Source organism: Trichechus manatus, unplaced genomic scaffold, assembly GCF_000243295.1.
Source record: "Trichechus manatus latirostris isolate Lorelei unplaced genomic scaffold, TriManLat1.0 scaffold00113, whole genome shotgun sequence".
NCBI classification, from domain to species: Eukaryota; Metazoa; Chordata; class Mammalia; order Sirenia; family Trichechidae; genus Trichechus; species Trichechus manatus.
The window spans coordinates 3,974,141-3,990,843 of record NW_004444049.1 but is presented as its reverse complement, the minus strand read 5'-3'; the positions used below and the strand labels follow the sequence as shown (position 1 = coordinate 3,990,843).

The window sequence follows — 16,703 nt, the reverse complement described above, 5'->3', positions numbered from 1 at the left end:
GGTGGGCGGGGTTTTGCGGGGTGGGGTGGAGCCTGACTTGAAGCTCGCGGGGCGGGGTTTGTGGGCGGGGCCGCGTCTGGTCCCGCCCCCGAGAGTAACCCAGCCCTGTTCCGAGGTCTGGGAGCAGAGGTCCTGTGGAGATTGGTTTTGTCTTTCAAAGACTAAACAGCCCTTTCCAGCGCTGCCCCGGGAGGGAAGGTGGTACGAGCGCGTTAAAAACCGCGACGAACCTAGCCCTGTCCGTCTCCCCAAACGCTGCGGGTTAAGTCCCAGAAGTGCAGAAAAGGAAACTGAGGCTCTAAGATAGCAAAGGACTGGCCTGAGATGGTGGCCTCACATTCACGGAGGGTCTCATTCTCCTGAGTTTCCCCGGCAGCCACCGGGCCGCCGACCAGACCCAAAGACAACCTGTCCCTGACCTTAGAGCCCGTTCTCGTCCACACTGCACCACGGTGGTGCCGGCTAAATGAATATTTCTGAAGTCGTATAATTACCTTGTGAGTAGCACAATTAAACGACGTGCATGCATTATGTACGCCTTAAAAGCGTAACTTTGTAAAGAGTAACAGTAAATAAACCGTAATTCTTATTGGAACCCTAACTTGGATGTCTTATATGCCAAGAATCTCAGAGTTGGAGACAGCCTGGCCTCTCTACCTCCGGCAGGCCCAGCCCCACACGTGAGGCACAGGAACCCGCATCTGCCGCCCGTGGGAGGTTGGGAGGGGCTGTGGCTCAGGGGCACTAGGGCAGGCAGGAAGAGCCTCAGAGAGGAAGGGGTGACCTCCCCACTTGGGAGGGGCCCCTCAGCGTGCTGTTGAGGAGGAAGTGTGAGAGGAGGAGGCGAGGTGCAGCTGGGAGGTGAGCTGGGCTGGCGGGGGCAGCGGCTGGGCCTGGGGCTGGGACTTTTACAGAGGTCTGGCCTTTCTGCCACTTCAGGGCCTAGTCACCCCACCCCCGAAAAAGAGGGGACGCAGGGGCCTTGGTGAGATACCCTGAAACCTATCGCCTCTGCCCCCACATCCAGGCCCTGGGGCTGGGGCCTGGCTGGCTGGGAGCCTGGGCCCCAGGCTGGCTGGGAACTGCCCCTTACGTGGGCTCTCCCTGCATCTTGCAGCTGGTGGCATCTGGGGTCGGGGGCAGCATGGCCCAGGCCCTGGGGGAGGACCTGGTGCAGCCTTCTGAGCTGCAGGACGACTCCAGCTCTTTGGGGTCTGACTCGGAGGTGAGTGGGCCCGGCCCATATCGCCAGGCTGACCGCTATGGCTTCATCGGGAGCAGCTCAGCAGAGCCATGGTAAGTGACGGGGGAGGTGTGGGTGCCTGGGCTGAGGATGGGATCTGAGGGCTGAATTCTGGAGTGAGGTCCAACTTAAAGCATCCTGGGAGGACCTGGCGGTAGGGAACGGGACTCAGCCAGTATCACCTCTTTTCAAGCTCCAGGTAGAACCCTGAAGCGGGAATGGCTGGGAGGGAATCCCTGTATGTCCCTTGTACCCTCAAATCCCTGAGGGCTGACACCCACCACTGGGGCTAAACATCCTTCTGCTTTTAACTTTTGGCCTAGGAATCCCAGATCCAAACCAAAGAACCTGCAATATCTCCCTCCCCCTCTCCCTAAACAAACAGACAGGAAAACAAGTCCAGAGACAGACAGACACTTGCCTGAGGTCACACAGCAGATCAGAGACTCTCAGACGTAGGACTCCTGGCATCCAGTCCAGGGCTCTGTCCAACCTGCTTCCCTTGTGACTTATCTGTCCCTGTCTTGGGGGGAAGGCTAGCCAACCCCTCCCCCAACAGACACTCCCACATCCCTTTGGTCTCGTCGGTCTCTCGGGTTTCCGCCCACATCAGAGCCACATCCTTTCCTGTCCCCATGACAACCATTGGCAACTCCTGGGTCACAGGTCACCCCCCAGGGCTCCCGAGAGATCCCAGGCCCCGGAGCTGGGCTTACCTGGGTAACATGGAGGGTGGTAGGTGTGGGCTCCAGGGAATAGCTGCCCAGCACCTGGATCCTGTGCCATGTGCCCCCAGCCCAGGTCACGCCTCTGCAGACCTTATCCGCCAGCGGGAAATGAAGTGGGTGGAAATGACCTTGCACTGGGAGAAGACCATGTCCCGGCGGTACAAGAAGGTGAGGGGACAGTGTCTGCACCCGGTGTCTGCACCCCTCTGCCTTGGTCACCCCTACCCCCACAGAACTTACCCATCCTGTGACCCAGCATCTCCTGCCTTTGCTCCCTACCACCCAAAGTGGTCCCTTCTTAACAATAAGTCACGTGGCGTCGTGGAACCCTAGGCCTCTCCCACAGGAAGGGACGGATTACCCAATAAACAAGGTATGCACGGGCTTCCTGGTGCTTACTTACTAATCCGTAGTGCACCATTTTGCCTGGGGCTACTGGGTCTCTGTACAGAGGTCTGGCCTTTCTGCCACTTCACATGTGAAACCCATATGAAATTGGGCACTACAGATTAGTAAGTAAGCACAATTAAGCCAGTGCGTACCTTGCTTACTCGTGAATCGGCCCCTGCCCACAGGTGAAGATGCAGTGCCGGAAAGGCATCCCCTCAGCCTTGCGGGCCCGCTGCTGGCCCCTGCTGTGCGGGGCCCACGTGTGTCAGGAGAACAGCCCCAGAACCTATCAGGTGAGGGACTTGGCTGAGGTCCCGCCTCCCCTTCCCAGAGCCCCTCTGAGCCCTCACGCCCACCTGCCTGCCTGCCCACACAGGAGCTGGCCTCAGCCCCTGGAGACCCCCAGTGGATGGAGACCATCGGCAGGGACCTGCACCGCCAGTTCCCCCTGCACGAGATGTTTGTGTCACCCCAGGGTCACGGGTACGAGCCAGTGATGCCCCGGTACCCGACCCCAGCCCGCCACGCCTACATCTCAGGGGAGCTGGCAAGGCCCAGGGGGGCTGAGACCTGGCCAGAGGCTGCCAGAGGGGGAAGGGTGCCTGGGGACTGGCCCTAACGAGGTCTCCTGGCACAGGCAGCAGGGGCTCCTGCAGGTACTCAAGGCCTACACCCTGTATCGGCCGGAACAGGGCTACTGCCAGGCCCAGGGCCCCGTGGCTGCTGTGCTGCTCATGCACCTGCCTCCGGAGGTGAGTGGCCCTTGGCCCTGCTCCAGGAACCTGAGACCCTGACCCCAAACCCTAGTGATCCAGGCCCCAAGTGATCCTGAGCCATGGACTCCTGACCTCCAACCCCAGGGACTCTGGTCTCAGGGACCTGAGATCCTTGACTCCCAGACCCTGTCTGCGTGGCCCAGGCATCATGACCACCAACCTCAGGGACCTTCAGCCCCCATGACCTTGACTCTAGGAACCTGGGATCCTTGACCCTTGACCCCTACCCCAATGATTCAGAGGTCTGGGCCTTATCACCTTGATCTCATGACTCCTGCTTCTAAACCCTGTGACCATGATCCCTGACCCCAGGAACTCAGGACTTGAACTTTGAGACCCTTCCAACCCTGACACATTCAAATTCAACATTCTGAGCCCTATGACTTCCAACCCCCTAAAGCTATCATCAGACCCCCAACTGGGGCACAGGGGAGGGCTTTGGGGAAGAGCCCCCCAGGCACTGAGCAGGGTACGGGCAGCTCTGAGTCCCTGAGTCCTAGGTTTCTAGGCCCCGTGCCGCTTCTTCCTGCCCTGCATTCCTCCCAAGGCGGGCACTCACCGCCCGGCCCTCCCCCTCAGGAGGCCTTCTGGTGCCTGGTGCAGATCTGTGAGGCCTACCTTCCCGGCTACTACGGGCCTCACATGGTGAGAGACGGGATGGGGGGCCCGGAGGGTGGGAGGCTGGGAAGGGAAACCTGTGGATGGGAGGGGATGGGACAGGCGGGTGGGGGGCCTGGGGGCAAAGGAGGCCTGGCTGGCTGGGGTGGAGGGCTGACGGCCAGCTGACAACGGGGCAGGAGGCAGTGCAGCTGGATGCCCAGGTGTTCGCGGCCCTGCTGCGGAGGCTCCTCCCGAGGGTGCACAAACACCTGCAGCAGGTGGGCGTCGGGCCCCTGCTCTACCTGCCCGAGTGGTTCCTGTGCCTCTTCGCCCGCTCCCTGCCCTTCCCCACGGTGCTGCGCATCTGGGACGCCTTCCTTAGCGAGGGTGAGTGGGGCGAGCGCGCCAGGCGGGGGCCTTGGTGGGGCACTCAGAGATCGGGCGCCCCAGCTCGGGGTCCAGCAGCTCTGCAGCTGCTGACCCTGCCCCTCCTGGGGCCTGGAACCCAGGTGCCGGCTGGGATGAAGGTGATGGCAATGCAGATGTCACAGCCCATCTGTCGGACTCATTTGTTCCACCTTTGCTGCCCCCCGTGCCCGGTCCCGTGGGGAAGACAATGGCAGTGTAATGACTCAGACCCCCCTGCCCCCCACCATGGGAGGCTGGGCCAGGGAAGCTTCTGCAGGCGGCTGATGGGGTAGGAGCCAGCGAGTGCCACGGCGTGAGGCATGACTGTCTCTGGGATGGGGGCAGGTGGCGGGCTCAGCAGACCTACGAGGCCCTCGCCTTGGAGCCGACAGCACTGCTGAGTGCTCACGGGGGCCAAGCCCTGCTCTGGGAGCTGGGACCACCTTCGGGAGCGAGGCCTACATTCTATTGGGAGTGGGAGGCGCCAAGAACCACATTACCAAGATATTTATAGATCGTTCTCAGTGCCAGGAAGAGAATATAACAAGGGGATGGGACAGAGTGTCATGGGAGCGGCAGGAGGCCATGCTGCATCAGAGGTGTTTCTGGCTGATCTGGGGAGGCCTGGGAGGAGGGTGTGTACAGGGCCTCGGCAGCAGATGACAGAGGTGGAGGGGTGTGGAGACATGAGAAGCCAGAGGTGGACGCTGGGGGCTGGGACAGAATGGGGGGAGTCGGGCAGCTGAGCTGGACTCTCTGACACCCCCTCAGTAGCCTCCTGTGTACAAACCTCACTCTAATCTATATGGAATGTCCAGTGGATGTGCCTCAAAATGGTAGAAATCAGTCAGTACATTTACTGAACCCAGGCCTTTCCCCAGGGAGAGACCCGTGAGCTGGCTTAGAGCTGTGGGGTGTCCAAGTGCCATCTACATGTCACCTCCAGCCTTAGACGCTGAGGGCGGGACAAGTGGGGCCTGATCAGTGTGGCTGAACTGATTGATCCCTGACATCTCCTCACCGCAGTGACAAGGACGGGCTGGAGCCAAACCCTGCCACAGGCTCCCTTTAATAATGATGGCATTAGTAGTCACGACTGTCCTGTCACAAGTCACCATTGTTATTAGGCCTCTCTGTTTCCTGGGTTGCTCTTCCCAGCAGATCTGAGGCTGCCGGCGAGGGTTCTGAGGCTCCGAGTAGGGGACCGGCCCAAGGTCACACACGCCCATATGTGCACTTGCGTGCAGTGCACTCACGTGCATACATTGTGTGCATGGGTGCGTGTGTGCGCATGCACGTCTGTGCACGAACATCTGTGTGCATGTGTGCACATGTGCAGGCGTGTGTATGTGTGTCCACATGCACAGACCCACCATGCTCTTGACTTAGGGATAAGGAGCTCTACCTAGACCCTGGCTAGAATCAGAGGATCGTAGACCCAAGCTGGAAGGGCCTAAAGGGCACCCAGCTGACCTTTCCTTGTAGAGAAGAGGAAACTGAGGCCCAGAGAAGGCTTGAAGGTTCTCGGTAGCTCCTTGCTCTTGGTAGGTGACTCTGCCTATAAGTGTCTGGGGCTTCTGAGACTGCTGGGCCAGTGCAGGGGCCTGTGCCCCCCAAGTTGCAATCCAACTCAATCCTTTCTCCTGGCCTGAGTTGAGGGGCCGAGCTGCAGGCAGGTAGGAGGAGTCTGTCTGAGGGTAGGCTCAGGTGCAGGAGGAGGGGCCAGGCTGGCCTCCCGCTGATGGAGCCCCTGGCCTGCAGGTGCAAAGGTGCTGTTCCGTGTGGGGCTGACACTGGTGCGCTTGGCGCTGGGTACCGCCGAGCAGCGCCTGGCCTGCCCGGGGATCCTGGAGACGCTTGGTGCCCTTCGAACCATCCCCCCGACCCAGCTACAGGAGGAGGTCTTCATGTCCCAGGTGGGTACTCCCTGCCCACCCTGTACAACGGCCCAGCCCTTATTACGCAATTGGGGAAACTGAGCCACAGAGCAGGAAACCAAAGCGAGGAGTGAGGCTCAGTTCCTGTCCTCTCAGATGCTGAGAACGTGAGAGCTCGAAGCCTCAAGTGGCTTTCTGGGGCTCCTCCTGCGAGGGTGTCTGTCAGCCCCTCAGCCCTCAGCCATTTCCTGGGGCTGTGTCCTGACTGCCTGAGGGGGCCTTCTGGTTTCCTGCCCCCGCCCCACAGCCTGGGCAAACTTGGCACCAGCCTCTCCCACAGGTGCACAGCGTGGCCCTGTCCGAACATGACCTGCAGCGTGAGATCCGGGCCCAGCTGGGCCAGCTGCCCAAGTCGGCTCCTGGGCCCCCTCCTCGGCCACAGGCCCGCCTCGCGGGGGCCCCAGCCATCTTCGAGGCCCAGCAGCTGGCAGGGGCACAGGGAGGCGCCAGGCCCGGCCCTGAGGTGCCCCGCATCGTGGTGCAGCCCCCAGAGGAGCCCAGGACGCCTCGGCGCAAGCCCCAGACCCGAGGCAAGACGTTTCACGGACTCCTGACTCGGGCCTGGGGCCCACCCCTCGAGGGTCCCTCCAGGGCTCATCGGGGCTCCACCTCCTTCCTGGACACCCGATTCTGAGGGCTCCATGAACTCTGTGCCTAGCTGGAGGGCCTGAACGGCTGGTCCCAAAGGTGGGCACTGCACTTTACGTGGTGGTCGGCTTTCCCTCAGCTCCCTTCCCAGAGGGTGGAAGCCCCCCATTTCACGGACAGATTGATTCCTGACCCCATGCCGGGCACAACGGTGAAGGAAGGTGACCAAGTGGGGCCGGCTGGGACCAGCACCATTTGCCCAGGGAGCTGTGGTGATGCCTGGGTTCCTGCATGTGTGGAAGGTGGGGTGAGGGCAGCTGGTTGGGCTCCCAGGAGGCCTGGAATAAAGTCTGACTGAGCAGAAACCTGGGGTTGAATCAAATGCCCCCCATGCTGCCCTATCCCCTCCCTCCCCTTGTAACCCCACCTTGTCCTAGCCCAGACCTGGTTCCCACCCAGGGACACCAGGAGACTTCCCAGTGGCTGTCAGGAAGGTGTTTACCAGAGCCTGCCGTAGGCCACCTTGCCCAGCCTCTGGGGGCAGGTAGGGCTGTCAAACCTGTTGTGGGAGGGCGCCCCTGGTGGATGCTGGGCCCAGGAGTGGGGCCCCATCCCCTCCTCTGCCTCTCCTTCTCCTTCTCCAGGCCTGTCAGGACCCCTAGGGGTGGGGGACTCTAACCCAAGTCCACACCCTCCACCCATGGGCCTGCTCCCGCCTCTCCAAGGGAGCCAGGCAGGAACAAAGGCCCAGTGTGCCCAGGACAAAGGAGAAAGGCCCTGCCGGCTCTTGCCCCCTCCCTCAGCCTTAGCTGCAACCCCCCTGGGGCTGCCGCCATGGAAACCCCCTCCCACACCTTCTAATTGCCCCCGCGGGGGCCCGGGGTGCCTGGGACGTGAGCCATCGCCAGGACGACGCTGGTTCTGCTGCAGGCTCGTGTCCCTGCAGGGCCCATTCCCGAGTGCCCAGTGTCCCTGCCTCCCAAGGCCATCTTCTCCAGCAGGTGGGGGGGGCACATGGCAGGACTCCGGAGTACCACGAGGAAGCGTCCAGTCCCACACTTCAGTGGCAGACCATTAGGTGGAGTGTTCCTCCCAGATGTTCCAATGACGGGGCTGGAACAGTGGTGTGGCCACCTGTCAGAACCTGGAAGGTAGTGTGCCCGGATCTGGAATGTTCTAGTGTCAGGGCCACAGGCTTCCAGAACACACTCACTCTACATGCGTTCAGTGGTGCCTACTAAGTCCCAGGCCAAGCCCTGGTCCCGGAGAAGACTTGTCTCACTCCCAAGGAGCCTACGGCCTGGAGGAGGGAATCCTGGGTGTTTCCCCACCCATATCTGCAGAGCCTGCCCTGGAGGAAACGGAGGCTCAGGAGGGGAAGGACTTGGCCAAGGCCTCATGTCCCTTAGCAGATCCAAAGTTTTCTGCTGACACTCACCATCAGTAGTCCCGCCTACACCTTGGCCTTCCCTTCTGGGGCTTTCTCCTTCCTGCCCCCCACTTTGCAGCCCTGCCCCAGCCCCTCTGAGTGTGGGCAGCAGCTGGGGCCCCTGAGGGCTCCAAAGCCCTCCCTTGCTTCTCCACATCTCACTGGGGCACCCACCTCTTCCCTGCAGTCCACTAAACCCTTTCTCAAACCACACCCCTTCTCTGCTGGTGGTCCTGAGAGCCGCGGGAGAGGAAGGCAGAATGGCGGCTCAGAGAGGTTGAGTGCCCAGCCCAGGAGCACACTGAGGGGCACAGCCGGCCACGGTGCAGACCTTCTGTGCCTTCCAGAGACAACGCCTCAGCTCTAGAGGGCGATTAATGGTGGGTTCCAGGCACTGTCGCAGCTCAGGTGGGGACTTGCCCCTGGGGTCTGCCATAAGCACCTTGCCCTCCAGCGCTCAGCCCCTGTGCCTCTCCCACCTTGCTAGAGAGTAGGGGATGGAGAATGCAGCCGCAGCCCCGGTCCTGGGACTCCACCATGTGGCTGGAAGGGAGGCCCTGGTGGCAGGTGGTCTCCAGCAGGGACCCTGCCTTTAGGCCCAGTTAGGCTGAGACGCTGCCCCTGGAAGCATTTTCTGGGCAGCCCTCTGCAGGTCCCATTCTCAGCCATCTCCATGGGGAGCCTGAGCTGAGGGGTCCACAGGGCAACCACCAGCGTGGCAGTGCCCAGCCAGGGTGACCAGGGAGTGGGCACAAACCCCACTGCCCTCTGCACAGCGTGTGTGCACGGGGAGAGAGTGGGGGCAGGTGGGGGCACCTAGGGACCAGCCAGCAGACACTCGAGGCTCCTGGTCTGCACGGGACACTGTGCCGGGCAGGAGCCTGGAGGCGGTCAGACCCAGCACCTCACGCAGGCTCTGGCAGAGGGAAGACCCCAGTTCTGGCTCTCCCCAGCTATGTGACCTTGGATAAGTCACGCCACCTCTCTGAGCCTTGATTCCTCACCTGTAAAAGGCAGAGGGAGCCCTGGTGGCCCAGTGGCTAAGAGCTCGGCTGCTAACCAAAAGGTCGGCAGTTTGAATCCCCCAGCCACTCCTTGGAAACCCTATAGGGCAGTTCTGCTCTGTCCTACCGGATCGCTGTGAGTCGGAATCAACTCAGCGGTAACAGGTAAAAGGCAGAGGGTCCGAGAGGGTCCTACCTCAGGGGGTCAAATGCCACACTGACGTAGAGTCCTCCGTACAGGGCCTGGAAAGAGCTCATGCAGCAGCCGCTGATACTACTACCGAGTGCTGCCTGCCAGGCGCCCTGCCCACCCGAGCCTGGGCTAAAGTATGCATTGTAATCCCCATTCTGCGGATGAGAAAACTGAGGGCCCCAGAGGCTGCATAGCTGGTTAGGTGTCAAAGCTCATGCTCTTTGGGTGACATCTGAGCACCACCCCTGCCCCCCACCCCCATGGGATCAGCTGGAGCTCAGGCCAGCCATGCAGCAGGCCATGAATCTTCTGAGGGGCCAGGAGTGGATCTCTGGGGGGCTGCACCTAGGGAGCCGGGCCACCTGCAAGGAAGGCTGTGTATGGATCTGGGGCTGGGCTGGGGGACCCTGGATAAGTCTCTTCCCTCATGGAGCCCCCAGTGGTGGCAGGGGTGGGTCTTCAGAAGATGCTCTGTATATAGCTGCAGACAGCGCCCAAAGCTGGCCCCTCTCCTCCCACCCCACGAGTGCCCCAGGTGCCCCAGGGCTGGCTGACTTCGTCTACAGCCCCTCAGCCCTCTACCCCAGCCTAGGAGGCTCACAGAGGGCAGGCCAAGGGGCTCCAACGCCGAGACGGTCAGAGAAAGAGTGGGAGTTGGGGGGGGGGTGCGGGGTGCCAGACCCTGTGAGACGGAAAAGTGGGGTTCAGATCCAGAAGGGAGGCGCCCCTGCCCCCAGCCAGAGCTAGGATCAGCACCCGGCTGGGGTGACACACTCCAGGAGAGGGTGGGTTTCTCTGGGTGTGTTTCTTTGGGTGAATTTGTGGCTGTGAGCCAGGTCTCTGGGGCATATTTCTGTGTGTTTGCATGGGTGTAACTGGGTGGGTGTAACTGGGTGGAAGTATTGTGTCTTGCGGTGACTGTGGGTGTGACTGTGGTGTGCAGCTGACCTGTGTGTTCCTGGGCAGGCGATCTTGCAGACACCCCCTTTCTGTGCTCAGACCCACTGGGATCCCTATGAGCCTGGCCAGTCCCCTGCCTGGCCCCCTGCAGGGCAGAGGGTGCCCCTGGGGCCTGGGACTGCTGTCATGTGGGACTGACCTGAGACACCCTCACTCTGGCAAGGGGACCCCCCTAGACCGAGGGGACCAGGAGAGGAGCGCCTGTCCTGGAGCGGCTGCAGTGGGGCCAGGTGCTTGTTGCTCAGACAGACAGCTGTGGGCAAGGAGTGCTGGGGGCCCAGGACTGGGTCCAAGGGCAGGCTCCACTGTGTGCCCTGCTCAGCCGCTCCTGGGCCACCTCACCGCCGAGGGCGGGTTCTAGTACCAGTCTCTGCCTGCACCAGCCTCTGCCTCTCCCTGCCTCCTCCCTCCGCCCTCCTGCTTCCATCCCTCCCACCTCTCTCTGCCATAAACTGTGTCTGTCCTTGGCCCTAAGCCCTGTCTTTTGCTTCCCCCAGACCTGTGTCTGTGACCCTCTCGGACGGTCCTTGCTCATTTGAACCTGGCCCTGCGTCTCCACTTACTGTTGCTGAAGATCCCCCGTCTGTCCCTCCAAGTTTGTCCCTCCTGGCCGCTCTCTGCCCCTGGCCTGTCTGAGACCTCCCCAGCCCCCAGTGCCCCAGGTCTCAGGACTGACTGAGAAAGTTTTGGCGGGAGGGAGCTGGGCTTGTCGCGGGTGTGGTACGTCTGTCCAGGCTGGCTGGGCTAAACTTGACCCCCGCCGGCCCCGAGCCGCCGCGCCCCACTGGGCATGCCCCAGCCACGGCTATAAAAGGCGGCGCCGCCCCCAGCCCGGCCCTGTGCCGCTGCCGCTGTCACCCAGCCACCCGCTGCCTGCCCGCCTGCCGAGCCCTGCCGCCCACCGAGCCGCTGCGCCCGCAGGTACCCCAGCTCCCGCCCCCTGCATGGGCGAGCCAGGAAGGGGGGCTGCTGGGGCAGGGGCCGCGGGGACAGAGACCCTGGGCACCCGCCCCCAGCAGGGTCCTCAGCCCTGTCCCCGACAAAAGGAGACCAGGCGCCTCCCGCTGGAGGGGCTGAGCTGGGCCAGAACCCCCCCTGCCCCCACACTGCCCCGCGCAGCCCCAGATCTGTGAGCTCAGGGGTGCAGGACCCTTGGGGTGCAGGTCCTTGGGATCCTGGCACAGAAATCCCTCTGCCTCCTTGGGGTGGGGGTGGGGCAGCCTTGGAAGCCTCCTTGCTGGGACAGGACAGAGGCACAGTGGCGGCCACCTGTCCACCCCCCGAAGTCTTTGGGGCTGGGGGGTGGGGTAGGGACCCAGGTGCCCTGACCCCCTGCTTTGTCTCTCTGTCCCTCTGTCTCTGCCATCAGTCTTTCAGCCTCTCCACCTGTGAGATGGTGAGTCTCTTCTGGTCCCTGCCCCCAAGGCCCAAGACCATGGACAGAGGGAGGGTCCAGCTGGCAGTGGCCGACTCCCAGAGGCTAACCCTGGGGCTGCCCTGTGCACACGGCTCAGACCCACGGCCAGACTCCCCACCCTGCCTCTCCTAGGAGAAGCAGCCTCCATGTCTCCCCACCAGCTCTGGGAAGTGGGCACCGTTAGTCCCCTTCCACATCTACTCATCCAGCAACAGGTCCTGCCTGAGCACCTACTACGCACCCAGCAGCGTTCTAGGTTTGGGGGCATAGCAGGAAGCCCACTTTCTGAGCAGAGCGGAAGCTCAGAGGTTAGCCCTGGCAAGCTGGGATTCACGCCCAGCCCTGAGGTCCAGACCTCTGCCCTCCTGGCCACAGCAACGAAGGTGATCTTGGTTCAAGCCGCAGCAGCACCCCGGGATTGCACAGGGCAGGCGCCAGGCACCTACAAGGCCCAGAGAGTCCTCGCAACGTGCCCGAGGTGGCAACGTGCCCAGCTGCCAGGCCTCCCGCTCCAGGCCGGGGGACAGCAAGGAATAAGTGTCCCCACCTGGGTTCACACTGAGCCTCCAGCAGTCCTGTGTGGTTGTCAGCCAGGGAACGGCCAGCCCCCATCTCAGAGAGGGGCAGGGGGGGATGACCTCACCGGCAGAAAACGTTTCCTTGACTCGAAACACCGGAAAACAGGGGCACCGCCTTTCTCCTCCCCATGCCTTGCGCCAGGTTGGGTGCACAGCGGGGCTTCCGGGGATACTTGGTCCCATAGAACTCCATGATGGCAGATGGGCCACTGAGGCCCAGAGAGCAGCGAGCAGCCCGGGGTCATTAATTGGTGCATTGTTTATTTAGTTTTGGTTCAACGAACATTTCTGCAAAAGCTCCTGGGCACCAGGCACGGTTTGAGGTGTTGAGGCTGCCTCAATGAACAAAACAGACAAAAAGCTCCGCCTGTGAGCCGAGCCAGGGCAGAGCCTGTGTGGGAGGAAGGACCCACACGGCTGCCCTCCCCTGACCCGGGGCACTGCACACAACAGTTTACAAAGCACTCCCACACGTATGGCCCGGTGACCAGCTTCCACTCCCCCAACCCACTCCAGTCTCTCCTGGTCCTCTGGACAGGATCTGTCCCGAACATAACTCAAGGTTGGAGGGCAGGAGGAGGATCTGGGCTCCTGGGTGACTTGATGTGCCCCCTTGCCCTGCCGGCCCAAGACCCACCCCCTCTGCCCCCTCAGCTCTCCCTGGATCCGCTGTGTCCCGACTGGGACAGGCCCCTGGGCTCCAAGGACCTGGAGGACGAGGAGGGCCCATGGGGAGGGGGCTCTGGTCTGCCGCCCGCAGGCTGCCTCCCTGGCCCCTGGCGCCAGGACGTGGGCCTGGACTGCAAGGGCTCACCTGAGGGGTCCGAGGCCCAGGCCTGGACGGCCTACCACTACAGGCTCCTACAGACCTGCCTGCAGCACGCTGGCTTCCCGGAGACCCAGGACCGCAGCCAGGTGCCCCGCACAGGTGCCCAAGGGCTCCATGAAGGGGGGCACTTGGGGGAGGAGGGAGGTGCCCTCGGTCCAGCTTGCTTCCCATTCCAGGGGGGCAGAGGGGTACGTGCCAAGAGTGGCCTCTCCCCGGCTCTGGGTCTGCCTGAAACCAGGGCAGCATGGCCATTCACCCTGAGCAGGCAGACAAGCCATGTTTCCAAGAGCACCTGGAACCAATAAAGGCAGGGATTGTGGTCCCCTGCCCACCCCAGAAGATCCAGCCCTGGGATTTGCCAACCAGGTTCTGGGGGAGCCGAAGTGTCTAGATAAGGGTCTTGGGAGCAGCTGTGGAGGCAGCTGAGGAAGAGTTAGGAACCCAGGCTCCTCCCCTGCTTTATCTGCTTGCTATAGCAGGTGGCCACAAAAGAGTTTGCTTGGACAGAGGGTTAACAGCTAGAACACACGAGAATCCTGGTTACTCCCATTGAACAGACTGGGAAATTGAGGCCCAGAGAGGGACAGTGGCTCCTCCAAGGTCACACAGAAAGTCACCGGCAGAGCCCAGGCTAGAATCCAGGTCTCCTGACACCCAGTCTCCAGTGCCACCCAGACGAGCAGCAGAGAGAAGGGAGCCAGCCTTCCGGGCAGGGAGGGCTTCCCGTTCCCTATCCAGCTTCCTTTCTGTCCCCCAGACGCCTCTCATCCAATCCCGGGAACAACCAGAGGCCCAAGGGTGAGGGCAGAGGGATGCAGAGCGGGAGGTGGGCAGAAAGGCAGCCAGGAGAGCCCCTGGTGAGCTGGGTCCTATTCTCTTCCCCCGAGGCTGCCCTGGGGCAGAGGTGACCCTGTGCATTCTGGGATCACCCAGCACCTTCCTGTCCGTGCTGCTGGAGGGTGGCGTCCAGAGCCCGGGTGAGTGTGTGCCCGAGTTCCCCCACCCCCTCCTACAGAAAGGACAGCCCTGCCGTGGCCCGGCCGCATCCCAAAATACCCTCCGACCCTGGCAACAGCCTGCATTCCAGCGGACAGCTGCCCTGCTCTGGGTGGGGGTGGGTTCTGAGAGCAGCTGCCCCCCACTCCTCGGGCCCGGGCTGGAGGTGGAGGGCCTGGGGGCATTAGACCTCTCCTGGCCAGCCGCCTGCCCCCTCTGCCCACAGGAAACATGCTCCTTTGCGTGTCCCCTGCTTGGCTGACGAAGGTGCCAGCGCCCGGGCAGCCGGGTGAGGCGGCCCTGCTGGTCTCCAAGGCCGTGAGCTTCCACCCGGGGGGCCTGACATTCCTGGACCACTTTGTGCCCCCACGCCGGGCCACCTACTTTCTGGCAGACCTGGGGCCAGGGCCTGGCTGGAGTCGAGAGGCAGCAGAACTGGCCCGTGACCTGGCCTGCCCCACGGGCACTTCGGCCGAGATGGCCCGGCTGCTGGAGGACCGGCTGCTGACCAGGCAGTTGCTGGTCCGGCAGGGGGGTGTGGCCGTGCCAGCTACCCTGGCCTTTACCTACAAGCCGCTGGGGTTGCTGTGGGGTGGGGAGGCCAGCCCAGGACTGCGGCTGGTGGAGCTGAGCGGCAAAGAGGGCCAGGAGGCCCTGGTGAAGGAGGAAGTGGGGGCCTTTCTGCACTCGGAGGCCCTGGGGGACGCCCTGCAGGTAACAGGCCTCTGCTCACCCTGAGGCCTGGGCAGATGCCCGGAGGATGGGCCCTGGGGATGGTTCCCAAGTCCTGCTGGGAAGGTGGCCCCATCTTGCTGTGGCAACCCCCGCCTTCTTAGCTCCGTTTACTCCTGGCTCCTGGGGTATGAGCATCCCACCTGCACGCACACGGGTGATGGTGAGGAGGCCTCTCTGCCCTCCCTGCTGCAGGTGGCCGTGAAGCTCAGTGGCTGGCGCTGGCGGGGGCGGCAGGCATTGCGTCTGCACCCAAGGGCAGAGCTGGGTGCGGTGGTGGACACGGTGCTGGTGTTGCTGGAGAAGCTGGAGGAGGAGGAGAGTGTCCTGGTGGAGGCTGTGTGCCCACCTGCCCGGCCGCCCAACCTAGGTGAGGGCCTCCTGGGCCTCTGGGGTGAGGGCTGGGCCCGGCCTCCTGGTTGCTCTGGGCTGGGCTTAGGCCTCCTGTCTTCCCCCAGGCAACCCCCTGCCGGGCCCCGAGCTGGCTGTTCGCATCTGTGCGGTGGTGTGTTGCACACAGGGTGACAGACCCCTGCTGAGCAAGGTGAGCAAAGCCTGGGCCAGCTGGGGGCCCTACCTGCCACACCCAAGCCCAGCCCCACTCACCCGCCCAGGGCCCTGGGCAGACTCTGGGCAGAGAGGGGAAGGCAAAATCTTGCGGGCTTCTGGTTGCCTGTTGGGGGGCCTCCTGGGCATGACACTTTCTCCCTCTCCAACCCTCCCTGCACCCCTCCTGCATCGGGAGCCCCTGCGCCTGCACTTAGCCCTAAGCTGAGGCCCAGGGCCCAGGGGAATCTTCTTCCCAGGGAGCCCTCGCCCTCACGGAAGGCAGACCCAGGGTCCCCAACCAACTCCAGTGCCTGGGGCCCTGTGGGAGGGTCTCCAAGCCAGGGGCTCCAGGAAGGCTTTGGGGACCCTGCTGGGCACCCAGCTCCACACCGAACCTAGGAGGATTTGTCCCTGCCCTGAGGGAGCTCCCAGGGAGAGTCAGGGAGAGGCTTCCAGGGTAGATGCTAGGGCTGGGGCACAGCAGGGTGGTACAGACCCCCAGGGCTGCAGGAGTTAGGAGCAAGAACCCCAGCTCGGCCTGGAAGCCTGGGTAGAACCCTGAAGAGGTCTGGGGAGCGACAAGGGTGGGTGGTTTGTGCAGCTTAAGTCACATTAGGGGACGGAGATTTTGGACTGCCTGCCGAGGGGTCTGGCCTGGGTCTTGGCCTTAGGGGAGGTATGTGTGTGGGGTGGGGGGGGGAATCCTCGGAGGGCCCCTCTTGGGTCAGTGCCCCTGAGCCGTGCCCTGCCCAGGTGGTGTGCGCCGTGGGCCGCGGAGACCAGCCGCTGCGGCACCATAGCTCCCTGCCGCGGACGCTGGAGGTGGCGCTGGCCCAGTGCGGCCTGGGCGAGGTGGCACAGGTGGAGGCCGTGCGGCAGCGCGTCAAGGTGGCGGCCGAGGCCGCGCTGGCCGCTGTGCTGGCCCTGGAGGCCGGCCTGAGCACCGAGCAACGCGGCGGGCGCCAGGTCCACACCGATGTGCTGGGTGAGTGCGGGCGCGGGCGGCCCGGGCCGGGGCCTAGCCGCGGCGGCCGTGCTGAGCCCGTCTCTGCTCGCCAGGCGTGGACTTCGCGCTGACAGTGACCGGCCGCACGCTGACTCCCGTGGCCCTGGAGCTGAACAGCGGCCTCTGCCTGGAGGCGTGCGGCGCACTCGAGGGGCTGTGGGCCGCACCACGCATGGGGCCGGCGGCTGAGGCGGCGGCGGCGGCGCCGCTGGTGGAAACCATGCTCAGGCGCTCGGCACGCAGCCTCATGAAGGGCAAGCAGCTGCTGCTGGTCGGCGCAGGCGGAGTCAGCAAGAAGTTCGTGTGGGACGCGGCGCGCGACTACGGGCTCAAGGTGGGC

At 63.3% G+C, this 16,703-nt stretch overlaps 2 protein-coding genes across 4 annotated transcripts in view; both read left to right on the top strand.

Annotated features, from left to right (window-relative positions):
• Positions 1–842: 842 nt before the first annotated feature.
• TBC1D10C (TBC1 domain family member 10C) lies at positions 843–7,027 on the top strand. Of its 3 annotated transcripts, none has more exons than XM_023738160.1 (10): positions 843–861; positions 1,118–1,296; positions 2,040–2,139; positions 2,547–2,654; positions 2,738–2,844; positions 2,999–3,113; positions 3,717–3,782; positions 3,935–4,124; positions 5,907–6,061; positions 6,351–7,027. In XM_023738160.1, exons 2-10 carry the CDS (start codon positions 1,145–1,147, stop codon positions 6,714–6,716), a joined length of 1,359 nt encoding a protein of 452 aa, XP_023593928.1. In that variant the 5' UTR covers positions 843–861; positions 1,118–1,144; the 3' UTR covers positions 6,717–7,027. The 3 variants fall into 3 exon arrangements, with proteins under 3 accessions (XP_023593928.1, XP_004383718.1, XP_023593927.1); XM_004383661.2 differs by having other exon boundaries at positions 851–985; positions 6,363–7,027; XM_023738159.1 differs by having other exon boundaries at positions 851–985.
• Positions 7,028–14,302: 7,275 nt separating this feature from the next.
• CARNS1 (carnosine synthase 1) overlaps positions 14,303–16,703 on the top strand; it is a 4,973-nt gene continuing 2,572 nt past the window's right edge. The window contains exons 1-5 of the mRNA XM_023738157.1: positions 14,303–14,790; positions 15,004–15,178; positions 15,267–15,352; positions 16,111–16,342; positions 16,417–16,697. Coding sequence (XP_023593925.1) covers positions 14,308–14,790; positions 15,004–15,178; positions 15,267–15,352; positions 16,111–16,342; positions 16,417–16,697 — 1,257 coding nt within the window. The 5' untranslated portion in view covers positions 14,303–14,307. The remainder of the gene's footprint in view (positions 14,791–15,003; positions 15,179–15,266; positions 15,353–16,110; positions 16,343–16,416; positions 16,698–16,703) is intronic.

Excerpts from the sequence above, each read along its gene's own strand:
- TBC1D10C (XM_023738160.1), top strand. The coding sequence starts at position 1,145 with ATGGCCCAGGCCCTGGGGGAGGACCTGGTGCAGCCTTCTGAGCTGCAG. Across the intron at positions 2,655-2,737 it reads ACAGCCCCAGAACCTATCAG|GAGCTGGCCTCAGCCCCTGG; the intron begins GTGAGGGACTTG and ends CTGCCCACACAG. Across the intron at positions 2,845-2,998 it reads GTGTCACCCCAGGGTCACGG|GCAGCAGGGGCTCCTGCAGG; the intron begins GTACGAGCCAGT and ends CTCCTGGCACAG.